This window comes from Bufo bufo, chromosome 4 (assembly GCF_905171765.1).
Source record: "Bufo bufo chromosome 4, aBufBuf1.1, whole genome shotgun sequence".
Taxonomy (NCBI): Eukaryota; Metazoa; Chordata; class Amphibia; order Anura; family Bufonidae; genus Bufo; species Bufo bufo.
The window spans coordinates 568,374,946-568,402,784 of NC_053392.1; the positions used below are offsets into that span (position 1 = coordinate 568,374,946).

Genomic DNA, 27,839 nt, shown 5'->3' on the forward strand with positions numbered 1-27,839 from the left:
CGAGAACCCCCTTAATGTGTTATGATTTCACTCAATTTTCAGAATGCACACCGGTTGCCTCAGTGTGCTTGATCGGAGGGAGATGGGTTAAGGCTACTTTCACACTTGTGACAAGGAACTCTGGCAAGCTGTTCCAGTAAAGCACAGCCTGCCGAAGTTCTCCGGATCCAGCATTGCCAGACACTACCATCTTCCTGCTAGACCCCAGTGCCTATAATGGGGTACTGCAGAGATCTGACAGCTGCCCGGCAAATATGTTAAATATTGGCAGGACTATGTCCAATGCACGCAGTGGTTTTTGATCGGCCAATTCCCAGCATTGCCTGCCCGGACCTGTCGGCTGGAACAACCAGCTGCAGGTGTGAAAAAAAGCCTAAAAAAGTAGATTATCCATTCACAAGTAAAGCAAATTTTTCAAGGTTCAACAGTTCAAATTAATATTTTATTTTTATCTTTTAATCTTACATTTTTAGTTTACGGTAACAATGCAAAATAAAGAAAAAAATATAACTTTTTTGGGGTAGGGGTATTGTATAGACCAGGTTACCTAGTATGTCTGGGTTTACACGTGTAAAAAAAACAAAACAAAAAAAACAAACCTGCAGTCAGATTTGAGAAATAGATGTGTAGGCCAAGAATCACATCTTATCTCAAGCCCTACTCTAGATAACCAACCGGTTGAAAGATGTGGGAGGATCAGTGTCAACGCTTGTGTAGACTTAAAAGTAAAGCACCAAAGACAAGACTAAAAAAGGGAAATAAGGGTACTTTCACACTTGCGTTGTTGAAATCCGAATGCAAACGGATAGCATTTGTAGACAAATGAATTGCAATACCGGATCCGTCTCTCTGGTGATCTCCTATAGCTATAAAAAAGGTACAGGAAGCAATAAACACGTATTGTTAAGTTTGCATAGAGATGTACCATCTCAGAACTAAACTTCAAAGGAGGATTACAGGTATGAATATTGTCTAACGGTTTCCTACTGGGCATCGATCTCAGGTTTCCACCGTGGAGACCATTTTGCCAGTTGAACCTGAATACAACAGAACACAGCCTATCAATTTACTAAGAGCTAGGATCATCACTAAGGCATGAGGCAAGGAGGCCCAGCTAGCAAAATATGCAACTTCAACCATGCTCACGAAAAAATATATACTCAAAAGAATCTGAGCAACCACGCTCATACTGACACGTACAAGGATGAACACACAAACATTTTTAGAATGCTCGGCCAGGGAGCATTTGCAACACTGTCCAATGCCACAGAAGTGTCTGTCTCAGACAGTGGCAGAGTACACTACTAACCACCCCCCACCCCCCACCCCCCTGCTTAAACCAAAGGGGTTAACATTTAAAGTGCCAATGCAGTCTTAAAAAATATTTACAATTGCAAAGAATGCACAGTACCTTCAACACTTTAAGAGTTCCGAAACGGGGAAATAAGCCGATAATTTTATATGAATCTGATGCGGAAAAGCGGAGATAAAACATGAAGTAGTGCAAGAAACATCGTCACTCGGTCTGAGCGTACTCCGAGGAGCTGGGATCTGCAGTCAAGTGATGCCATTAAGTTTACCATCACTGGTACTGCAGCCACTCTCTGTGACCCATATGCACATGGCGGAAGCATGGACATCGATGGAGGAGTTCGCAAGAGCCGGGTCATCGGCTCGACACTGGTTCATAAAGGGGGTTTAAAGAGCGGGACAGTTTTTCTTTTTTGTACACTATGTGGATCTTCCAGAAGTGGAAGACAATGGTAAGACACAAGGGCAATGGTAAGTTGAGCCGTCCGAATTAGGCTAAAATGGTGTGCACTACACTTGAAAAAAATGATAAGCCTCGTGATATAAAAAGGCAACAAAAACAGGCAAATAATAAACTTTAAACAGAAAACCGATCACCTAAACACTGTGCTCACATCCACTTGGTGGCCTAGGTCAACAATTAGCCCATCAATACACTATAGTGACATCATACAGGCGTTACATGTTCGGTTACTCCCTGTTCACATCACGTTAAGCCCCATGTTTAAAAAAGGGATTGTCCAGCCATTGATTACCTATCCCGACGATAGGTTATCAATATCTGATCAGTGAGGGTCCGACAATCCTGCCGATCAGCTGTGAGACGAGGAGGTGGTGCTCCATGCCAGCACCGCTTCCTGGTCTTCACTCTACACCTAGTCTCCTGTAGAGCGGTGGCGTAGTGTAATTACAAGCCCTGTAGAGCGTGTACTTCTATTACACTGCACTTCCGAGACTAAGTGCAGTGTAATGAACAGGAAGCGGCGCTTGTATGGTGTGCTGCCTCCTCTTGAAACAGCTGATCGGCGGGGGTGCCGGGTGTCTGACTCCCATGATCAGATACTTATGACCTCTTCTGATGACAGGTTATCAACATTAACGGATGGACAAGCCCTTTAGGTTTAAAGCTCATAGAGGCCAACAGAATACTATTTTGGGCTCTGCTGGGCCAAAGTTTTATACTTTTTTTTAAATACTGTATAGAAAAGAGTATAGTTGTATGTATGCCTATCCAACGCCATAGGTTAGAGTCTTCCAATGGTGGCATACGATGGGCAATACTCCTGAAGTATTTGATGGAAGGGTCAAATGTGATAAGAACAGGGACCAAGTCCTACAAAAATGGGAAGCCTCCACTGTGTTAAGTTGACAAGTCCCTGAAGCTCTACAGGCGCAATAGACCTAGATGCCAGGTCAATCTACCTATACCATGCGCCAACGCTGGCACGTACAGGTTACCATACAGCATAACAGCCTAGGACTTTAGTGTTTTTCTATATCTATATCAAGATTTGAATAAATGTTTCTTGAACTAACCCATATTTTATGCCCCCACTTGTGGGATAAAAGTGAGGAAACAAGGCCTGGAACAAAAAGTCAAAAGATTCCGAAAATTAAAACAATTGAAGCACTGGAAAGTGCCCAAAAAAAAAAAGAAAGTTGGTTGAACTTTCTTTTTTTGGGGGAATTTCCAGTGTTTCAATTGCCTTCATTTTTGGAATCTTGACTCTTTTACTGTGTCACATGGCACAGTAAACCATTTTATTAAATTGGTTTTGAGGAAAAAAAAACAAAAAAAAAAAAAACTATTCATTATGAAATGATCATTCTGATCAATGACGACGACGTTATTGCATAAGATACATTGGGATGTAAATGCGAATTCCCCTCCATGTAAAGAACCTCCCATTGTATTAAAGCCTGCATTTACATCCAACAGAAAGGAGCACTGAATCCATACAACGTCACTGGTACCAATAACATTCACAGGTGAAGCTGTAAAGACTAGAAGACCTCGAAGGAGCCCCACATAAGTTACTGGTCCTTTGAAACAGAGATTATTAGCCTGACTGATCCGAAAATCAATGGCTGATCAGCCTGTCAAGTAGATTTCATGTGAGGAATAGGATAGACCAAAATCGATGATGTCAATACTAGAAGAACTACAGATATCACAAAAACATTTATATGAACGACCCCCCCCCCCCCTGCAGGGTACCAACGTACATAACAGCCACTAGCTGTTACTGCGTAGAAACCATACTATAATAGGGGGAATATCGGGAGAATAAAGTCTTTCAAGACACTCCGGCAAGAACTCCAAAAACACACACCAAGCATTTTGGACTTGAATTTTCCTTTAATGTTGACCAATCTGTGAATGTTATTCATAGATGGGTCATAATGACTTTAGGTGCCTATTCAACAGCAATCTCCCCCAAATCCTCCATACAACCACTCGGTGCAGCCAAGCATGTATGTGTTTTAAATGTGGAGAGAGGAGAAAGCCGCTGCCGGACATCTCTAGGGGGAGAAGCCGCTACAATAGAACAAAGATGATTGGGCATAGAAAGTCAATGCGCTCGATCCTTCTGTCTTGACATCATGACTGGGAAAAGTCAGGAGCGTCCCCACACACACATTATTGGCCAGTCCTGACAAAAACGGGTGGTTTCAATGAATAGTGGGGGTCCTCAGACCTCTGGTAACCAATTAAATGAGCATCAGCACCAACTTCAGTGAAAACAAAAAAGGTCACATTTACCGATATTGCCGGCTACACTGAAGTTACATCCTACTGACCTTTAGCTTCACGAAAAGGCACCTAATGTATTTCCTATTAAAATCACCTGAAACGTGCCATCTTTCTAGTGTTTTATTGGGAATCTGGGATTTTACTTTGTTTTTCAGCTTGGGATTTTATTTAGTTTTTTCACTTGGGATTTTATTTAGTTGTGAACAATTAACGTTTTATTCTAAACTACTGTTAATTTTAGAAGAAAAAAATAAATAAAAAATAAAATAAAAGCCAGGTAGACACCTCAGCTCCTGCAAGAGAATGAGCATGGAGAACATCCAAGCGTTAGTACGATAAGGGTCAGCATTCGTAAGAACATGCAGCATAATCGTTGGGCTTCATAGTTCTGAAGAATGCACAGCGGCCTTCCTAACAGGCAGATTATAGGTTATTCATAGACTTAAAGCTTGAAGTGTCATACTCTATTACTTCTAAATACAGGTACATGTGCTTTGTTATCTGATACAAACTGAGCATATCCTACATCTAGGAGGTGATATTTTGGAAGGTAGAGACAGGAGGAACAGAAATGCGTTTTCTTTTTATTTCGACTTAATTGGCTCCCTCTCCAACCATCGCACTCTGACCTTTTGCTTATAATGATACTCCTTAAGGAAGTCTTGTAACATGGATGGCAGAGGAAGGAAATCAATACCATCGTAGGTGGTAGACCTGCAGATGACTGCTCTGCAGATGTACTGCAGGCTAAACGGGAAAGTTCTATTTAAAGGTACCGTGAGTAAGGGTTCAAAAAACATGCAAGAGCTAGGATCTTTATAATGCTCTAAGAGTCCTGTAACAGTGGAGGAGTGAAATACACAGGGATCATGGGCATCAAAGCTGAAGTTGTGATTCCATTGCTCAATGCGAGCGTGCAGAGATCGGTTGTAGCGACGGAAGCTCACAGAGAAAAGGTAGTCCTCTTGTGCTGAATCCCTGAGCAAAAATGTGCCTTCTGGCCTGCCTTCCAGCAATGCTTCTGCCTCATATCGATCCATGACTCCCCAGTAACAGGGGTTGCCTGTAATCTCTATTAGATCTGGCACAAGGCAGTGAATATAATCAATTTGTGTGTGGACTTTCCAAGCCCCCTGTCTATTAGTTTGCATATGGCCGTCTCCTGAAAACTGGCGCTGCTTCTGTCGACGTGACTGTAGACAGAGAGTCGTGCCATCTTCTTCGGACTCACAACCACCATGTGACACTACACTATTGTCCGCTGACATGTCTGCCATGCCAGGAGCAAGTTTTGGTCCAAGCTTATATACTGGGTTAACTTGTGCTGTAGCTTCGAATGTGTGGATCTGGGCATTGGGAGGAGGATCAACACCTTCTTCAATGCTAAGTCTACGCCTCTCACGCAATCGATCTTCTTCATCTTCAGTGGAGAGAGTCTGCTCGAAAGTATCCAATATGCTCGAGTGGGGACTGACGGGGGCTGTATGTTGTTTAATCAGGTGCCATTTCTGAGCCAGGTCAGAGCCTGGCGGAAATGGGCACTTTTCAAGCATCAGCTCCGAAAGATGAATTTTTCTCTTGGTTGCAAAGAGTGGCTTTGATGGTCTGTTGTATGTTCTAATAGGAAAGCACAACCCTACAGTCTCATTGAGTCTCTGTCTTATACTGCGACTTCCGATAGCTCTACTTGACACAACCTCCATGTCGTGAACGGATCCTACTACATGTCTTCGATCTCTTCGTGGGAGGCCACTCCTCTGTCTGACAATTTTCTTATCGGAATCAAGAGAGTTCTGGGTTTTGGTGGAGCAAGAATGTTTCTTCTTACCGCCCCATGGAGCATGGCGAGTGTAGGAGTCCCTTCGGGCCAGACGGGCGCTGGCACTGAGGCCCACATCATTGTCTTTTTCAATACTTATTTCAACTAGCTGTGGCATTTCAGACACGCAATTTGGATTTCTCCTATTTGAGCTACTACAGGCAGTCAAGTTTAGTTCAGATGAGACGCTCCTCTGCAAAAGATTTGCTGACGACACGGGTGACTGACTAAAGGAAGTTTCTGCCTTCTCCCCGCCACCCAAACACCTGTTTGCATTAACATCCACCACGTTTGTTTGATTTCCGTCATCTTCATGGCTGAATAGATTCTGGCACCGATATTTGAATGTATTCCACATCTTCCCAACTTTATCCATCGATCAGTAAACCTGACAAAAAAAAAAAAAAAAAGAGTCAGACATGGAACCCAGAATTAAAGCCCACAATTCAACAATGACTTCAGGGATTCTGCTGTTCTTAAGCGATCATTTTCCCATGAAACAACCCTTCTCAATAAGTGATGGCAAACAGCTAGGATGTTTCATCATTTTAGGATCGTGGGGGGCCAAGTGGGTCCAACACCAGGCCTGTCACCAATCTGAAAACATAAAAGGGGCTGCAGGACAACTCATAACGTGATGGAATATCCTTTGGAAATGCCATTGACTGATTTTCCCCAGACATCAGTGTTCATGGTCTCCTGGCTTCGCGGTGAATGGGCCAAAGCGATGCATTAGCACTGCGGCCTCTTCATGCTCAGAGATCAGACCTTCACAAATAATAAAGTGATGGCAGATCCTTGTGCTATGTCATCACCTTATGAGCTACGTATAGCCCTTTAACCAAACGCCAAAGGCTGTACTCTTGTCCGTGTGGGTTTCCACCCACACTCCAATGACATACTAGGGGTAAGTGCCTACCAATAAAATTTACCCTGGCGAGTGTGCAAAATATGGGATTCAGACTGAGACCCATTGGGGACAGAGGACCACGCTGGCACTATGCAAGCTACAGGAAAGGAATTCATGCAGAACAATAGTTCAGGAGTTACGTAGGGTTTCGGAAACATATTTGCAGATTCTGTAGTCAGTGTACAAGAGGCCTATGTCTCAAGGGTTAAAGGGGTTTTGTTACCTCAGCAAATGGCATTTATCAAGTAGACAGAGTTAAAACAAGGCACTTACTAATGTATTGTGACTGTCCATATTGCCTCCTTTGCTGGCCGAATTATTTTTACATCAGATTTTACACTGCTCACATCCATGGTCACGACCACTTTGCAATCCAGCAGTGGTGGACGAGCTTTCACATTATAGGAAAGAGTTGGCCTCTTTTTTTAGCCGGAATCGTGGGGGTGAACATAGGCTGGTACATTTTCCTAAAGTGCTGCTGGATTGCAGGGTGGTCGTAACCATGAAAACGAGCAGTGTATAATGCAATGGAATATGAAAGGCCGGTTCACTCAACTCTAGAAGAGTGCCCACTAATTTAAACAGCCTTGACTAAGCGATGGCCTATCCTCAGGATAGACCACGGTTAGATGATCAGCGGGGGTCCGACACTCCATTGTTTAGCTGTAGCTCCGTTGCTAGAAGTTGTCGTTGGAACACCGCCCCATCAACCTTGTAGCAAAGGGCGTTCTCTATTACAGCGCTGCCACATTTGGAGTCAATACTAAAAGCGCTGCAGTAACGAGCTCCCTCTACTACTATTTTGAAGGTGCTTTGTAGTTCTGACGCCGACTTCTGGCAATAGAGCTACACCTGAACTGCGAGGGTACAGAATGTTGGACCCCTTGCCGATCATCTAGTTATGGCCTATCCTGAGGATAGGTCATCAATTAGTCAAGGCTGGATATGCCCTTTAATGGGTTTCAGCAGTACTTCTGGGCAAGATGCTGTACTCACCGGGTGAATCTCTCTTTTCCCCAGCCTCACCTTGGTGCTTTATTTACTCGGCAGCAGAAATAGCATCACATCTACAACATTAACTGCTGCAGCCAGTCAATGGCCATTTTATAGTACCACTAAGTCCAACAAGTTCAAATGGAGGTGACAACGTTGCAGCAGAGTTAAAGCACCAGCAGCGGGGATTTACCAGGTAAGTACTGCATCTCAAGATTTTACCAATATTGCCCAATCCTGGAAGACACCTTTAATTGTTTTGAGGCATGAGAAAGAAGCCCCCATATAAAAAGGGAACCTGACAATTCTTTTGCCCATCAGTTGGAGCCAAACCAGGTGACCCACCCAAGACTGGCAACATTCAGATACTCCATGCAGCACGATGCTCGGTCGCCCTGTAAAATGAGTCTCTCCTTAGAAATCCTCCTTATTTCTAAACACGGCTGCACCACAATCATAAATGGTGACTGACCGGGCCCGATAGCTGGCGACAGCCTAACAGCATGGCCGAAAATAGAGAGTGGAATAAACACACAATGATGTATGAGTAATACCGCTACAGAGCTGCCGTAATGTGTGCGGTGACAACTAGGCTAGAAATCCAAAAACAATAGCAACCGCCCTCCACCCGTCTCACGTGTGCATCAAATAACACCGGCCGCCGTGTGGGGAAACATGAGGATAATCACATAATCCCACAACTACATGAACTCTGCATTGTGCACAGTTAGAGGGGCAGTTCTAACAAAAGTGGGTGTTTTTTACTTCGTATTCATACAAAACAACTATTTTTATAATTTTTACCGCTTTATTATTATTTCAGTAAGTACTACACCATAGAAAATGAAACAGAATATTGCCCTTCTGTAGCAGTCAGCACAAAGGAGAAGATCTTCTAGATAAATAGGTATTCCAGTCAGTGTACTGCTGCTGTGAGATATCATCTGCAGGGTAATCTTCATTATAATAGTAAAGGCGGGTTCAGATGGGCCGATGGAGCGGCCCATTGTCAGGAAGGGATAGTTGGCTGCATTTACATGCAGCGATTTCTCTACAGTATCATTGTTTCTGGGCAGCAGATCGCCGTTTAGACAGCACGATCTGCTGCCCAGAAATGATGATTGGTGGTGCCTGCACGAACGATAGGATCACCTATCCGATGATCGGCGGCACATTTAGGTGGCCAGATTATCGGTAATGAAAGGTTTGCAGGAATGTTCGTTCCCAATAATCTGGACGATTATCTTGTCATCTAAAAATCAACCATAAGTGTAGAACTGGGATATCAGTATGAGAGCTTTATTGATAGGCCTAGATATAGAGGCCTATAGATCAGCTCTGCATTGATTAGTGCAATGTGTGATGCTCTCGTTCAGTCACTACAGGGGGGGAGGGGGGGGGGGGGCTCTGCCTCCCCAGAGTGATGGTCTGAGAGTTAAAGGGGTTAGGCAGCCAGTACATATTGATGACCTATCCTCAGGGTAGGCCATCAATACCTGATCAGCGGGTGTCTGACTCTCGGCACCACCGCCGATCAGATGTTTGAAGAGGTGGCACTACGTGTAATCTCAGAGGCACATTGCAATTACAAGTGCTTGCTCTATTCACTTGAATGGGGATGAGCGATTTGTAATTACACTGCGCTGCAAGCGAGACGACGTGCAGTGTAAGGGCTCATGCACACGACCGTTGGATCTTTTGTGGTCTGCAATTGCAGATCTGCAAAATATGGATATGGGAAAGACATGAAATTTTTTTATAAATAAATAAAAATAATAATACACACACACACATACATACATACATACACACACGAGTTCCAATCTTGAAGAGGAAGCAGTGCTTGTACGAGCGCCGCCTCCTCTTCAAACAGCCGATCAGAGGGGGTGCCGGGAGTCAGACCCCCGTCGATCAGATATTGATGGCCTATCCTGAGGACATCAATTTGTACTGGCTGCATAACCCCCTTTAACCTCCTAAAAGTTACATTAAAATTGAAAAACCCCTCCCAAAAGTAATATTGTTGGTGCATAACTCCAGTGACACAATTGCATTTTTACCCCTTAGTGACGTAACTAATTTTAGCTTTAAGGACTGGTAACATCTTCCTCTATGCAGGAACATACTCTAAAGGTGCTTTAAGTTACATTAAAAAAATTCTTCAGAAAATGCTGCATCAGGATATTTGACAACCCGAAATTATTAAAGGGAACCCGTCACCAAAAAAACGCTTACTAAGCTGGTAATAGTACCTTATAGTGCTGCATAGTAGTTTCCTAATGCACTTTTTCATCGTTTAGCGGCATTTAGCCTCCCTGAGAAATCAATGTTTTATTCAGCCGCTGCCCCCTGCTTCAAGTCAGGTTTGAAGTCAAGGGGGCAGCGGCCTAGGCGTCTCCAATGCTGCTCCTCCTGCCGCCTGCGCAGTAAAGGGCTGCTGTAGTTTGACGGACAGGAAACACGGATCACGGATGCGGCTGCAAAACGGTGCATTTTCAGATTTTTCCACTGACCCATTGAAAGTCAATGGGTTCGCGAAAAAAAAAACGGAAAACGTAACAACGGCCGCGGATGCACACAACGGTCGTGTGCATGAGGCCTAAAACTGAGAAAAGTGAGGGGGGAGAGGAGAAAGAACTGTCCAAACAGGAGCAGTGAGATGAAGGATTTATGTCACATTAAACAGCATCACCAGCAAGGTGAAGGACTTTCACATATTCTCCAGAAAGATGCTGAATTTAGCATTTCAGAAGAAAAGAAAAGAAGAACTTAGTGCATAGGTGTCCGCAGTCTTTAATATCCAATCACGGGACAACCCCTTTAAATGAAAAGTAAACGCTATCCCTAGAAATTTCTATATCATCTTTGTCTAAATGTAATCTGCTTTCCTCTACTCCACACAAGCAAGAACAAGTCAAGAGTCCCACAGGACTCCTAGACCGTCCTTAGATGAGGCAGGTGAAATGTGACAGAAAAGAACACTGGTCACCAGAGTGCAAGGACCTGTGTGAACAAGCCCTTAAAGCTTACATTAGAAGAAAATACTAAGTTTTGTTTGAACCTCTCGATCAGATATGGAAAAGATTATATGACACTTGAAGTGAGAATAGGACAACGTTAGTACAGCCCTTACTAAGAAAATACAGCGGTTTAGAGCTTCTACGTTTGCACAGCTACTATGAGCAGAGGCTACATGTCCGACCTGGTCAACCAAACGGCAGGTGGGCGCTTCTTTTCCTTTGGAGGGCAGCCCCTCAAAAGGTGCAGAACTCTATTGCATAGTTCCTTTATTATTTCTACTAGATATATACAAATAAGTTTCCAACTGGGCGTTACCATTCTGCTTGCTATTACGGTGTAACCCTAGAAAGCTATAGACTGCTCTTAAACTGGATTTACAGGGTCCAATGTTCTGGCCGATTGTCAATGTTCGATGTGAATGCTCGTTCCCGATAATCCGAGGTTCAGGAACGGATTAAATGAGGCTGAGCGAGTCCTCATACTGTGGAGGTGATCGCTGCATGTAAATGCCGCACTTCACTCCTACTTAACGACCATGTCCTTCCCGACAATCGGCTGCTCCTTGCGCCTTTACTGTATATTGTCAGTCAGTGTAGGGACACCCCAAACTGATAATACCCAGTTATCAATGTATTTCTAAAGTCCCAGCAGGAACAACAGAGGGGCAGCACCATGCAGAGGTCTAAAAAGACACGTCAGTATCACTATTGTGTGTGAAATACAAAATAAGTATTTCAAGTGCTGAAACATACATCAGGAAAGGTAATTTTTTTTTTTAAAGGGAGTGTATCAGAAGAAGTAGCATTACTAGGGACTGCTGGACAATGATGGCCAGTTCGCCCGCGAACACATGCGGCTGCCATCTTTTCTCACAAGTCCGGCGAGGCACAGGTAAGCCCTTACCTGTGCCGCGAGCCGGTCTGAAACAAATGCGGTCACCGGGAGCAGGCAGTTAAGGGAACAGCCGCCGGGGGCCTTCATCTGGCTGTTCTCGGAACTGCCTGCTCCCGCTGACCGCATTTGTTTCAGACCGGCTCGCGGCACAGGTAAGGGCTTACCTGTGCCTCGCTGGACTTGTGAGAAAAGATGGCAGCCCGCATGTTTTCGCGGGCGAACTGGCCATCATTGCTGCTGGATAATTAAAGGGATTGCGCAACCCTTTTTTTTTTTTTTTTTTTAGACCTGCGATGGTGATCATACTTGCCTTGTCCCCAACTGCAGGGCATTGCCAAAGTCCGCAATTTTTGACAATCACTCCCCCAACCCCTACACTTACATATTGAGGGATGGGTCCAGCATTAAAAAGATTGCCCCACAAAACACGTCTACATTTTTTTAAACCAGCAACTGGATCTGAATACTGTTAGATTCCCTTTACGGTAATTACATGGAAATACGTCATCAGGTGTTACTATTGCAATGTACAATAAACTACCTTCTTTCCAGCAAGGGTCTTCTTTCTTTTTTTCATGTTGTCATTTAGATAAAAAAAACGTGTTTTTTTTTGGTTATGTCAATTAACCTTTAAGGTGCCCAAAGGGGCGTTATTACTCAAGCCCAAGCATGCCTCCTCATAAATAAATTTCCTCCCACAGCAGAGCTGAACGGCGCCGCTACGTCATATAATATATTCAACATACGAACCTGGCTTCATCCTTTCTTGCACATTAAATCTCGCACAGCCGCAGTATCGCCGACTGCCTTAGTCTGTCCGATCCTACGGTTCCTGAGGGCAACAGTAGTGTCACTGGGCATGCGCCGAGCGCAGTGACGTAATCAGAGCACTCAGGAGATGTAGGATCGGACAGGCGCAGGCAGTCGGCGATACTGCGGCTGTGCGAGATTTCATGTGCAAGAAAGGATGAAGCAAGGTTCGTATGTTGAATATATTATATGACGTAGCGGAGGGGGCGGCGCGGTTCAGCTCTGCTGTGGGAGGAAATTTATTTATGAGGAGGCATGCTTGGGCTTGAAATTAAGGCGTGCTGGGCACTGCAGGGGGGCGTTACTGGGCTCTAGAGGAGAGGAATAACGCCCCTCTGGGCACCTTAAAGGGACACTGACAGGCCTTCTGAGCATAGTTAGCTCTTTATATGCCCCCCTAGGTCTTATAATAAGTTCCCAATTCATATAAGTATTATCCCTGTGCGCATTATAAAACGTTAAAAATAATCTTTATAATCACCTCTCCTTTCTGCCCAAGGGGCGTTCTTTGCGGCGCATTTGTGCCCAGCTGCGCCCCAACTGCCGGGTCCTTAGACACGCCCATCTCATTAGTATTCACTTCGCTGGGCGGTATTTCTCAGTCCCCGACATTCGGAGATCATGCGCATGCGCCCGGCACCCTCGCTCGCCGGGATCACATTGCGCCAAGTGAATACTAATGAGATGGGCGTGTCTAAGGACCCGGCAGTTGGGACGCGGCTGGGCACAAATGCGCCACAAAGAACGCCCCTTGGGCAGAAAGGAGAGGTGATTATAAAGATTATTTTTAACGTTTTATAATGCGCACAGGGATAATACTTATATGAATTGGGAACTTATTATAAGACCTAGGGGGGCATATAAAGAGCTAACTATGCTCAGAAGGCCTGTCAGTGTCCTTTTAACCTCTTAATGACACAGGGCGTACAGGTATTATAACTTTAGGGGAGGAAGAGAATTTTAGGCTTTCTGGGAAAGGGAGGAATGGTATAAAAATTATGGATGAGGAATAGCATCGGGGGTGAATATCTACTGAGCACGGTTCTCTGATTACTTGTATACTGTCAACTGCACAATGACTGTAGATGCAAAATGATCTATTTGTGTTACTTCGATGACATGTTTATTGGTCGTTATGTTTCCCTACTAGTGCATTATTACTACTAAGGCCAATCTGAGTTATTAGGGAGGGGGGCGATCTGTTTAGCACTATTATTTCTGCACTATAGTGTTTTTGGGCATTGGGGAGCAGCTGGAAGAAGTTATAATGGAGGTCTGCTTTCCAAAAATGGAGAAGATGAAGAAACAATGTCTATCTTAAAGAGGACCTTTCATCGATTATTACACTATGAACTAACTATACAGACATGGAGAGCGGCGCCCAGGGATCTCACTGCACTTACTATTATCCCCGGGCGCCGCTCCGTTCTCCCGTTATGCCCTCCGGTATCTCCGCTCACTAAGTTATAGTAGACGGAGATTCCAGTCACTAAGTTATGGTAGGCGGAGTCTGCCCTTGTTCTGCTCTAGCGCTGGCCAATCGCAGCGCAGAGCTCACAGCCTGGGAGGTTATTTTCTCCCAGGCTGTGAGCTCTGCAATGCGATTGGCCAGCGCTACAGAAGAACAAGGGCAGACTCCGCCTACCATAACTTAGGGAACGGAGATACCGGAGGGCATAGCAGGAGAACGGAGCTGCGCCCGGGGATAATAGTAAGTGCAGTGAGCGCCGCTCTACATGTCTGTATACTTAGTTCATAGTGTAATAATCGGTGAAAGGTCCTCTTTAAAGACTACATCATTGGATGTAAGAGGAATGTGGGGATGTATTACCCTGTATGTTTTGTACCACTGTATGCAATGTCCATACAGACCTCACGCGCATGATCTTATTTCCGTCCCCATCCGATTCGCATTTTTTGCGGATTGAATGCAGACCTAGTCATTTCTAAATCATTGTGCTTGGGCCTCATTACAAGGCGAGACAGTGGGGCCACAAGGAGACATTAGTATAATGTATAAGGGCAACACAGACATTTTACTGTATAATCCCCATAACAGTATAATGTCTCTGTGTGGCCCCCATTCTGTATAGAGTAATGCCTCCTTGTGGCCACCAAACTATGGGGGCTCACAAGGAGACATTACTGTATAGGAGCAGCAAATAGACTGTAAGGTATACTGTAAGGGGCTACAACAATATAATGTCTCCTTGTTGCCCCCATACAGTAATGTCTCCTTGTTGTGGCCCCTAGTGTTTTGAGATATGAGATACTTCAGAAAACGTAGCTGTGCCTACTGTGGTTAGATGCTCTCAAATGCACCATGCACTCTTTTACTCAAGAAATCTATGGATGCCAAGACTGGCACAGACACAAATCTTAAAAGGAGGAGCTGTGCAGTGACAGGGGTCGGACTCCCACCGATCAGCTATCGATTACCTATCCTGAGGACCGGTCACCGATACTGAAGGGGTTGTCCAGCTGTTAAAATTAATGACCTACAGTCTGGAAAGGTCATCAAGATCTGATCGGCGGGGGTCCAACACCCGGGACCCCCGCCGATCAGCTGTTTGAAGAGGCGGCAGCGCTCCATGCGAGCTCCACTTCCTGTTCATTACACTGCACTTCGCCTTGTAAGTGCAGTGTAACACCAGTACTCGCGCCATTCAAGTGAATGGAGCGAGTGGTTGTAATTACACTACGCTCCACAGCAGACGAGGCGTAGTGTAAAGAGCAGGAAGCGCCGCCCGTATGGTGCGCCGCCTCCTTGTCTCACAGCTGATCGGCAGGGGTGTCGGACCCACACCGATCAGATATTGATGAACTATCCTGAGCATAGGTCATCAATATTACTGGCTGGACAACCCCTTTAAGCCACTGCACAACCCCTTTAAATATACATAAGAAAAAGTTAGAGCCGAAGCCTTCAGTGATGAGACCATATTAGACCGCACACTTTACACACGTGGAAAATACATCATAAAAACCGAAAAGTTGAATACGCGCCAACTGTGTAAACCCAAACAAAAGGAAGAGTAACAATAGACAGCTGCAATATTATTCAAAAACAATTCTTAGAAGTCCTAAGAGAACATCCAGCACAAAATTTTCCACCAAATCATCTCTGTGCTATGACGTGGAATCAGTCTACGCGTCACAAGGAACCTGACCCTGACGACTCCTCAGAAACAGTCCCAGAAAGCGCACTGCTTCCTGAAAGCACATTTGCAACCATTTTTCATTGCTCCAACTCATAAAACAAAACATAAATCCTCACTGTAATAAGTCTTTACCTTAAAAATATTCTCCTGCTTTAAATCTCCATAGCAACAGACTACAAACAAACCCTGTGTAGTCGTACTCTGCTTTCACTTGTTCCCCTCGTCTCCTAGCTGCAGGTCAGCAAAAGCGATACTTCCCTGTTGGAAACCTTTCTGGATGCCTGATGTGCCGCACTTTGTTCACCTTCTTCCCCACAGCTTTCTTCTTCTTCTACTACAAACACAGGAGAAGTGTTTGTGATGTACGGCCCGGGTGTATATATATTAACATTATGCTGATGGAAATTTACCAAAGTGTTATACGACAACACAAAGGGGGAAAGACGCCACTTAAACAAATCGTGTGCTTATACTACACACACACGTGGGCTGAAGAGCTCACACACACAATGCCATTTTAGATAATAACAGAGACATAAGGAAATGTAACTGGCTGAAACCAATACTTGTAAAAAGTATCCCTAAACAACCAACCTGGCAGGTACCGCAAACACCCCCGCCTGGCAGTACTGCAGGACACAAGCACAAACATAAAACTTCAGAAACAAAAGGAGAAAGGAAATGAAAGTTTCTTGCTGCGCCATGTACTGAATTGTAGGGTAAAATTAAAGGGGTGCCAATAGGCCCAAAAAAGTGCATGGCATAATACCACTAGGCAAATGGGCACCCTCACATTCAGATCCGAAGGTGGCAGCTTAAGGGTCCATTCACACATCCGCTCCACAATTTTGCAGAACAGGTGCGGACCCATTCATTTTCAATGGGGCCGGAATGTGCTGTCCGCATCCGCAAAAAAATTGCGGACAAGAAAAGGCATCTTCTATGAGAGTGCCGGCGATGTGCAGTCCGCAAAATAGGGAATGCACATTGCCGGTGTCCGTGTTTTGCGGATCCGCAAAACACATACGGACGTGTGAATGGACCCTAAGGCTACATACAAATTACCAGAAACCATCAAGACAAGTACCTACTGTATACATGTGGAAATACACGGGGGCAAACTGAGGTTACAGACCTATTAAAGGGCATCTGTCAGCAGATTTGTACCTATGACACTGACTGACCTGTTACATGTGCCCTTGGCAGCTGAAGGCATCTGTGTTGGTCCCATGTTCATATGTGTCCTTATTGCTGAGAAAAATGATGTTTTTATATATGCACATGAGCCTCTAGGAGCAACAGGGGCGTTGCCGTTACACCTAGAGGCTCTGCTCTCTTCAACTGCCGCGCCCTCTGCATTTTTATTGACAGGACCAGACATTCTGACGTTTTCACTGCCTGGCCCTATCAAGTTCCAGAGGGCGTAGCAGTTGAAGAGAGAGCAGAGCCTCTAGGTGTAACGACAACGCCCCCGTTGCTCCTAGAGGCTCATTTGCATATAATAAAACATCATTTTTCTCAGCAATAAGGACACATATGAACATGGGACCAACACAGATGTCTTCAGCTGCCAAGCGCACATGTAACAGGTCAGCCAGTGTCATAGGTACAAAACTGCTGACAGATGCCATTTTACTGTTTTGGAAAAAGCAACAACAGGAAGTGCGGCCATACTGGTTGTCACATAGGAACGAGCGTCTCAGAAACTGATAGTCATTTGCTTATAGAATGATGATTCTTAAAGTGCGGACTCACTGGGCAGCGAATGACACAAAAAAAAATAATAATAATCCTGGACTGCAGGCCCGCGCTTGATCCAATAATGAGCGCAAAGCCATTTACAAAAATGTTCCTCCCCAATAATAGGCCCAGTCCTTGTCCAGTGTAAAAGAGCCCTAAAGCTGGCCGTACAATACAGTTATTCCTCCGTACCTCCCCATACACACGCACGCTCTTTTCAGCTGAGCGTGAATGTAATCTGAATGGGAAAAAAAGTTGCCACCAACTCTGGCAGTGCCCCAAAGAACATAAGGGCCCGCCATGTTGAAATACACCAGCCTGTTATGCCAGGAGGCCACCATATACGATAGATCATCGGTGGGCTCATCCAAGATCAGTCTATTGTGCATGGCCAGTTTTCAGAACTACGGTATTCACACAAGACGCTGGCAACCATTTGAGGCTACTTTCACACTTGCGTTTTGGGCGGATCCGTTACAATAATACAACCGTCTGCATCCGTCATGAACCGATCCATTTGTATTATCTTTAACATAGCCAAAACGTATCAGTCTTGAACACCATTAAAAGTCAATGGAGGACGGATCCGTTTTCTATTGTGCCAGATTGTGTCAGAAAAAACGGATCCGTCCCCATTGACTTACATTGTGTGCCAGGACGAATCTGTTTGGCTCAGTTTCGTCAAGCGGACAGCAAAACGCTGCAGGCAGCGTTTTGGTGTCGGCCTCCAGAGCAGAATAGAGACGGAACGGAGGCAAAACTGACGCATTCTGAGCGGATCCTTTACCATTCAGAATGCATTAGGGCAAAACTGCTGCAGCTCAGGGGGGGCGTGTCCATTCTGCTGCAGCTCAGGGGGGGCGTGTCCATTCTGCTGCAGCTCAGGGGGGGCGTGTCCATTCTGCTGCAGCTCAGGGGGGGCGTGTCCATTCTGCTGCAGCTCAGGGGGGGCGTGTCCATTCTGCTGCAGCTCAGGGGGGGCGTGTCCATTCTGCTGCAGCTCAGGGGGGGCGTGTCCATTCTGCTGCAGCTCAGGGGGGGCGTGTCCATTCTGCTGCAGCTCAGGGGGGGCGTGTCCATTCTGCTGCAGCTCAGGGGGGGCGTGCCCATTCTGCTGCAGCTCAGGGGGGGCGTGCCCATTCTGCTGCAGCTCAGGGGGGGCGTGCCCATTCTGCTGCAGCTCAGGGGGGGCGTGCCCATTCTGCTGCAGCTCAGGGGGGGCGTGCCCATTCTGCTGCAGCTCAGGGGGGGCGTGCCCATTCTGCTGCAGCTCAGGGGGGGCGTGCCCATTCTGCTGCAGCTCAGGGGGGCGTGCCCATTCTGCTGCAGCTCAGGGGGGCGTGCCCATTCTGCTGCAGCTCAGGGGGGCGTGCCCATTCTGCTGCAGCTCAGGGGGGCGTGTCCATTCTGCTGCAGCTCTCTCCTTATCAGGAGGCAGTTGAAGGATGAAACAGAGCATGTACTTCCTTCTCAGTGAGCTGGACAAAATGCAAATGGCGCTGTACAGATACATGTTATTGAATATCTCAGTAGCGATACAAAATTTTAAATTCCATGCAATCACAGAAGTATTCAGATCCTGGGGCCGATTAGAAAAGTGTAGAATATTTTTCATAGGACAACCCCTTTAATCCTTCAATTACCAAACTATCTGTCTAGAACAGCAGTAGGACATTGAGGTGAAAAGCCTGAACGGGAAGAGGAGAAGCCTCGATAATTGGGTTCAGTCTCCTTTACTACTTGCATCCCGGCAATCACTCGGGTCCTCGCTCCGAGCTACATAATCAATGGCGCGTAAAAATGGTTCTATTGATCTTAGCAATATTTTATAGGTCACAGGTACAAGACATCTTCAGCATTAATCCCCTCGCAGATTCAATATAGATTCCTTTTTTACACCCTTCTCCACAAATTTTTATTTGAGAATTTAAAGGGGTATTCCCACCTGAAGAGGAGGGTCCCACCCCTGCAGCCTCACCAGGTGGGACGTGGTCCGGGGATCCTTTCTCTGGAGAGAGGGGGGACCCACATATATCAGACATTAAGGGCACATCTTATACCATATTTATCCAAGTTGGGAATAGCCTTTTAAAAAGGGAACATCTGGAATTAAAGGGAATGTTATCAAAAATGTTATCTGCCAGTTACAATCAGATACCTGTAGTTGCACATCTTTTTTTTTAAACCTGTTTTTATTTTCTGATTCCATTTTATTTTTATTCTATTCCTGATCATGATTATGTCGGCGGCCATGTTGCCTGAGCTGTTTTAACAGCATTTAGAAAGTACACTGCTCAAAAAAATAAAGGGAACACAAAAATAACACATCCTAGATCTGAATTAATTAAATATTCTTCTGAAATACTTTGTTCTTTACATAGTTGAATGTGCTGACAACAAAATCACACAAAAATAAAAAAAATGGAAATCAAATTTTTCAACCCATGGAGGTCTGGATTTGGAGTCACACTCAAAATTAAAGTGGAAAAACACACTACAGGCTGATCCAACTTTGATGTAATGTCCTTAAAACAAGTCAAAATGAGGCTCAGTAGTGTGTGTGGCCTCCACGTGCCTGTATGACCTCCCTACAACGCCTGTGCATGCTCCTGATGAGGTGGCGGACGGTCTCCTGAGGGATCTCCTCCCAGACCTGGACTAAAGCATCTGCCAACTCCTGGACAGTCTGTGGTGCAACATGACGTTGGTGGATAGAGCGAGACATGATGTCCCAGATGTGCTCAATTGGATTCAGGTCTGGGGAACAGGCGGGCCAGTCCATAGCATCAATGCCTTCGTCTTGCAGGAACTGCTGACACACTCCAGCCACATGAGGTCTAGCATTGTCTTGCATTAGGAGGAACCCAGGGCCAACCGCACCAGCATATGGTCTCACAAGGGGGCTGAGGATCTCATCTCGGTACCTAATGACAGTCAGGCTACCTCTGGCGAGCACATGGAGGGCTGTGCGGCCCTCCAAAGAAAGGCCACCCCACACCATTACTGACCCAATGCCAAACCGGTCATGCTGGAGGATGTTGCAGGCAGCAGAATGTTCTCCACGGCGTCTCAAGACTGTCACGTCTGTCACATGTGCTCAGTGTGAACCTGCTTTCATCTGTGAAGAGCACAGGGCGCCAGTGGCGAATTTGCCAATCTTGGTGTTCTCTGGCAAATGCCAAACGTCCTGCACGGTGTTGGGCTGTAAGCACAACCCCCACCTATGGACGTCGGGCCCTCATATCACCCTCATGGAGTCTGTTTCTGACCGTTTGAGCAGACACATGCACATTTGTGGCCTGCTGGTGGTCATTTTGCAGGGCTCTGGCAGTGCTCCTCCTGTTCCTCCTTGCACAAAGGCGGAGGTAGCGGTCCTGCTGCTGGGTTGTTGCCCTCCTACGGCCTCCTCCACGTCTCCTGATGTACTGGCCTGTCTCCTGGTAGCGCCTCCATGCTCTGGACGCTACGCTGACAGACACAGCAAACCTTCTTGCCACAGCTCGCATTGATGTGCCATCCTGGATAAGCTGCACTACCTGAGCCACTTGTGTGGGTTGTAGACTCCGTCTCATGCTACCACTAGAGTGAAAGCACCGCCAGCATTCAAAAGTGACCAAAACATCAGCCAGGAAGCATAGGAACTGAGAAGTGGCCTGTGGTCACCACCTGCAGAACCACTCATTTATTGGGGGTGTCTTGCTAATTGCCTATAATTTCCACCTGTTGTCTATCCCATTTGCACAACAGCATGTGAAATTGATTGTCACTCAGTGTTGCTTCCTAAGTGGACAGTTTGATTTCACAGAAGTGTGATTGACTTGGAGTTACATTGTGTTGTTTAAGTGTTCCCTTTATTTTTTTGAGCAGTGTATTAAGAAAATTGCTTTATGGCACCCCATGGTCCATAGACACAATGGTCTGGAGGGGACCTCAGTGACTTCTATGGGAGAGTTTTCTGGGCATGCTCTGACCTGTACAGAGGTCATTGTACAAGGAAAGAATAGATAAAGCTCTGACAGTCACCTATTGTGAATGGAGGATCCTGTCTTAGGCTACTTTCACACTTGCGGCAGTGTGATCCGGCAAACAGTTCCGTAGTCTGAACTGCCCGCCGAATCCGCATGTGACAAAGCATTTGTGAGACGGATCCTTCTCACAAATACATTGCAAGAGCGGATCCGTCTCTCCGCTTGTCATGCGGACAGACAGATCGGTCTTGTAACTTTTTTCACATTTTTACCAGTCTGCGCATGCGCAGGCCGGAAGGACGGATCCGGCATTCCGGTATTTTGAATGCCGGATCCGGTACTAATACATTCCTATGGGCAAAAATGCCGGCATTCAGTCAAGTCTTCAGTTTTTTTTCGCCGGAGATAAAAAAAATTAAAAAAAAGTAGCATGCTACGGTTTTATCTTACCTGATCAGTCAAAACGACTGAACTGAAGACATCCTGAACGGATTGCTCTCCATTCAGAATGCATGGGGATATACCTGATCAGTTATTTTCCGGTATAGAGCCCCTGTGACGGAACTCCATGCCGGAAAAGAAAAACGCAAGTGTGAAAGTACCCTCATCTGTTCACAGAGGTGATATCATTACAGGCAAGATTAGAACAACAGATGAGCAGATAACTGCAGTAAAGTGATCTGGGGAATGGGATCTAAACAATAGGTCTTTTTCTGATGACACATTCCCTTTAGGGTAGGATCTCATGTAGAGGCAGCAGAGATGTGGCCAAAACCCATGAAAGTTGGCACTGTTTGCAATTGCACTGGGAGTTACATGGGCCTGAGAACCCCCCATCCCAATGGCATAATCCACTTTCCAGGAGGAATAACAGAAGAACAGGAGGAATAACAGAAGAACAGCACAATTCAGCGCTATAAGGAAAGATGCTTAAGAATTGTTATTTAATGACTACATGTCGGAGAGGCAATGGGTCTCTAATATACTGTAAGAAGGATATAGTTCTACACCAAGGATCAAGAGGCACAAATAGCATCTCCAGCCTGCCACAAGGTCTGGTGCCTGGCACATGCGAAGAAATGGTAAGGTACACGCCACATGCATGGAGAAATCCAGTACAGACAGACTTCAGCACAATGTCACAGGGCACTGGAATTGTCACCGCACTCCAGATGCCAGCCATGCTCACGTGGGTATTGAGGGGCGAGGCTGAACCCCGCCTTGGTCTATGTTTGGAACTAAAGAGGGACATTTAAAAGAAATCACGCTCATGGGCTCATTATGCTACAGCTGCTCAGATTAGGCGTTTAATGCTCCCCCGTGGCAGAGACATCGTAGAGGTGTACAGAATAATGCCAACTTAAAAAGGGGTTGTCCAAAGAAAAATATTCTAGTTTTCAAACCAGCACCTGGATCTGAAATAAAATAAAAATTGTACAGCCATGAGTTAGGCCTCATGGACACGACCATGTGCCAGCCATATTGCGACCCACAAACAGCTGGTCTGCTATACACGGATACCAGCCGTGTGCGCACCGTATCACAAATGTGGACCCATTCATTTAAATTGGTCCACAATCCGTAAGATACAGTGAGGAATGTAATCGAGGCACAGATCAGAAGCCCTGCTGTGACATCACGGGCGGCTTTTTCCCGCGAGGCCGGCTGCTGACACATCACGGGCGGCTTTTTCCCGCGAGGCCGGCTGCTGTGACATCACGGGCGGCTTTTTCCCGCGAGGCCGGCTGCTGTGACATCACGGGCGGCTTTTTCCCGCGAGGCCGGCTGCTGTGACATTACAAGCAGGAACCATTTGTGGCCTCAGTATCCAAACAGTCAGATAAAAAGCTGCCTTGTTTGTTTCCCCAGAAACCAAAGTGCAGTTCAGGAAATGAACCTTGGGCTCTGATCACTTGCTATGTGTAACAAGACTTCGTTTTACCATAAAAGATGGCGGTGTGAACAGAGGCTTACATGTTTGGTCAGCTGAACAGCCCCTCAGAGCAGCTAAGTGGGTAGAAATTTCTGCTAACACTGGAAGAGATGTCCGAAGAGCGATGCTTTCTGCGCTAGTCTTGATTAGATAGGGCCTTGCGGTTCGCCCGGCGGTCGTTTCACAGTGAACTTTGCTCGTTCGCTGAACATATGGCGATGTCCGCCGGCGCCATATTCTTTTACATTGTGAAGAACTTTGACCCATGACACATCCATCAGGTGGTACAGGACAGCCAATTGAGACGTTACAGCACATGGACATACCCCCTACCTTATAAATGGGCGCCATTTTACATTCAGTCTATTGCCAGTGTAGGGAGAGGTTGCCGTGTGGAGCAGGGACAGACTGTTAGCGACACAAATTACTAGCTAATTGGTCCACAAAAGTCCTTTTAAGGACTGGTATAGGTGTGCTATCGATATGTGTGACTTACTGAGGGGTGTAATGTACTTAGAACGTATATTATAGTGCAATTGTATTGTGCAGCAATTGTGATACTGCAGCTATATAGAGGGCCAAACGCTATTGGAACAAAATTTCTACTGGTGTGATTTACCAGTTGTCCCCCCAAAAAACTGATTGAAGCGGGGTGTTATATACCAATAAAATACTTTCTATAATGTGCATTTAGGTAGTGCAGCATTTGTCTGTAGATGTGGTAACGCAGCAAAACCGCAAAGTGACAAACACTATTTGAAGAAATCATTTCTACTGGTGTGATTTACCAGTTGCCCCCCAAAAAAACTGATTGAGGCAGGGGTGCGATATACCTTCTTCCACAAATACTGCTCTTCTATAGGGACTTTTGTCACAGGGTCATTTTGAAAATGACAGGCAGAGGAAGAGGCAGGCCATTCCGCAGGGGTGGTAGGTGTCGGGCAGGTGCACCAAGCCAGAGCCTAAGTGGCAAGTTGCAGAAGGTGCGTGCGATTCGTCAAAGGACGCACCAGACTTGGTTGAGTGGCTCACTCAGCCTTCCGCTTCTGCATCCTCTTCACTCTCTGCTGTGTGCACCCCCATATCCCCTCCGCTCGAGTCAGAGGAATTATTTTCCCATCCATTACAAGACCTTACCGATTCGCAGCCATTCTTGGCATCAGATCAGGTAGAGGAGGTAACAGTCGTCACCCAGCGGTCTGACGACAGTACCCAAATTAGCTCAAGGAGGGAGGTCCCCGCTGTTGCTGCCTACTCAGATCTCTAATGTCAGTGGTGGTGAAGGTGACGAATCCGATGAGGACGTGTTGATGGACGTCACGTGGGTGCCCACAAGAGAGGAAAAGGAGGGGAGTTCAGAGGGAGAGACGGAGCAGCAGAGAGGGAGGAGAAGCAGGCAGAACTTACAGTGCACAGGAGGCAAAAAGCAGACTGCAAATGTATCTGGAGCGAGCCATCCACCATGCACGGTCACTTCTGGCGCTCCCAGGACGCAGGCACATGGTTCCGCAGTGTGGGCTTTTTATAACGTGTCAGCTGATGACAATAGTGTTGCCATCTGCAGCCTGTGCGGTCAACGCATAAGTCGCGGTAACCCCAACACTCACCTAGGCACCTGGCCTCCCATCATCGAGCCCAGTGGGAGCAACACCGTCAGAACCCACAAAGCCACACTCCTGGGGCTCCACATCCACATCCTCTTCTCCTCTCATTTGTCCTCCACTCCACCTTCCAGTCGTCGCGTTCATCTGGCAGAAGGCAGGCTCCGTGGCCCAAACGTTAGAGCGAAAAAAGAGGATGATGCCAGATAACCCACTTGCCTAAGTGTTTGCTGACTGCAAATATTAGCTGAAGGTTTTTCAGGTTCGCCTGCCATTAAAGTGAATGGGGTCTGCCGCGAACTTGCGGTTCGCGAACATTTGACCGCGTTCGCAAACCGTCCCGGCCAATGTTCGTCCATCACTAGTCTTGATATCCCCTGCTCTGCCGAAAGATGAGCCTAACTCATGATAGAGCGCATATAGGCTCTAACTCAAATTTATATATATTAAGGCTACATATAAAAAAACTGCTCCTCGTACATTTAAAGGGAACCAGTCACCATGAAAATGCTAATTAATCTGCAGGCAGCATGTTCTAGAGCAGGAGGAGCTGAGCAGATTGATATCTAGTTTTATGGGAAAACATTAAGTGTAACTTGTATTTTATTCTTTAAAATTCCTGCTCATTCTGGGCTTTGAAGTCCGGAAGGCGGTCCTATCAGTGATTGACAGCCTCCCCTGTGACTGTGTATACAGAGAGAGCTGTCAATCACCGATAGGACCGCCTCCCGGACGTCAAAGCCCAGAAGGAGCAGAAATAAAAGAAGAATAAAATACAAGTTACACTGGATCTTTTCCCATAAAACTATATAGAAATCAGATTAGCTCCTCCTGCTCTACAACTTGCTGCCCAGAAGATTGCACTGCATACTCAAGGTGAACGGGTCCCTTTAACAGGGTTTGTAATGAGCTGTTTTGAGGAAGGCTAATTAAATCTTCATTAGGTTTCACTTACACAAAAGCAAAACATGACCCAAGTTGAGAACCTGCTCTAAACAGAAGACCTAGTTTAACGAGGAGGATTAAAAAGGTGTTGTTCAGTGCACTTGGGTATAAAAGACTATTGTTCTGCAGAATCCGCAGTGTCAGCTCAGTCCTGGAGGGCGTTCAGAGCACGTGGAGGCAGCGCACGCACCTACACACACACACACACGCCGTCACATACACAAAGCACATACAAAAGAACAAAAGGTGGCCAAGAGATTAAGCCTTGCCTACGGGTGCCTACTGAAGGAATCTTCACGAGGACCTGCCATGGTGGAGCTGCTCAACCCCTGGCAATTTGCCCTTCTAGGAAGGCATGAAGGTCACTCTTGTCCAAGGGTTGTTATTGCAGCTCAGTCCTAATCAAAAACATGGATATTTATGGCATAGCCACAAAATACGGCATACATGTTGCAGGTCCCATTCACTATAATGGGGGTGGGCTGAAGGTCTTGCCGCAGAACGGCAAACATGCAGAGAGATGGCCGGACAAAAACTACAGCATGCTGCGTTTTTGGTCTGGCCGCCTCTTGGCTTGTTTGCTGTTCTGTGGTCGGACCCCGTTCTGTGGTCGTTCTGTGGTCCGGCGGTAGGATGGGCTAGAGTTACTACTTGGAACCAAACCCGCAGTGTATAATGTGATGTAAAAACAAATCCAGCCAGCAAAGGAGGCAATATGGACAATAACAATACATTAGTAAGTGCCTGTTAATAACTTTCTCTACATGATAAATGCCACTTGCTGAAGTGATACAACCCCTTTAAGACTTCAGGGCTCCAAGTAAACTGTCTGCACCCACTTGCCCATCAACCTACCCCACAAAACTTTAAAAAGAGGTGGCACTGACAGGCAGACCTTCATACAGCCTTGGCAGCGGCTGGTACGTGTGTTTACTACACACAACATTAATTAAGAACAGTAGGGCATGATGAGGATTTACATTAACCCTTCATCACTAACACTATAGTTTCAATGACTTATCATTGTAGTTGATCACCAGAGGACACAGCAGCTTGCACTTCTACTACAGCACACAAATTGTGCTCCAATGCATTAGGGTGGGCCGGCGCGGGGTTAATTGTGGCAAGACAAGTTGTACTTTTTAACACACCATTTAATATTTATACACAACCAAGTCAAGTTGGTCAAACTACTGTTAACAAATATGGGCTAGACCCTTAAATCCAATGATAATTCACAACTAGTGGGTAGCTTAGTAAAACATAACGTTTAGGCCTCATGCACACGACCGTTGTTGTGTTCCGTGTCCGTTGTTCCGTTTTCCGTGATTTTCTGCGGACCCATTGACTTTCAATGGGTCCGTTGAAAACTCGGATAATGCACCGTTTGTCATCCGCGTCCGTGATCCATGTTTCCAGTCCGTCAAAAAAATATGACCTGTCCTATTTTTTTTCACGGACAACGGTTCGAGGACCCATTCAAGTCAATGGGTCCGTGAAAAAACACGGAGGCACACAAGATTGTCATCCGCGTCCGTTTTTTTCCTATCATTTGCAAGGCAAACTTGACTTAGATTTTTTTTTTTTTCACTTTTTGTTTCTGGTGATCCTCCAAAAATCAAGGAAGACACACTGAAACAAAAACGGAAACTGATCACAGAACAACTTTTTGCGGACTGCAAAAAAATACTGTCGTGTGCATGAGGCCTTAATGATATCAAATAAAATAATAGGCCCTTTAAAAGTTAAAAATGTTGCATTGAGTACAACTAGAAAACTGCATAGGTGTCTGTAACTGCAGTATAATCAAAGAAAAGGAGGGGACCCAATTGCAGGGATAGCGGTGATATAGAGCGAGAAGAAAAAACAATAGATAGAAGGACACAATGCTAGGTCACAAACCCTAGGTGTCCCTAGGCCTATCTCCTTCCCCCCTACCTCACCCTTCCTATACATAGACTGCCCAGCTTCGTCCGAC

The 27,839-nt window shown here is 45.9% G+C and overlaps 1 protein-coding gene and 1 long non-coding RNA gene across 2 annotated transcripts in view; one reads left to right on the forward strand and one right to left on the reverse strand.

Annotated features, from left to right (window-relative positions):
• The first annotated feature begins 227 nt into the window (after positions 1–227).
• On the forward strand, positions 228–1,137 carry LOC120999438. Its single transcript, XR_005778528.1, has 2 exons — positions 228–359; positions 606–1,137. It is a non-coding gene; the product is annotated as an uncharacterized LOC120999438 (long non-coding RNA).
• Positions 1,138–4,195: 3,058 nt separating this feature from the next.
• Positions 4,196–27,839, reverse strand: part of SOCS5 (suppressor of cytokine signaling 5) — a 68,012-nt gene continuing 44,368 nt past the window's right edge. Inside the window, exon 3 of the mRNA XM_040430316.1 lies at positions 4,196–6,273. Coding sequence (XP_040286250.1) covers positions 4,651–6,261 — 1,611 coding nt within the window. The 5' untranslated portion in view covers positions 6,262–6,273 and the 3' untranslated portion in view covers positions 4,196–4,650. The remainder of the gene's footprint in view (positions 6,274–27,839) is intronic.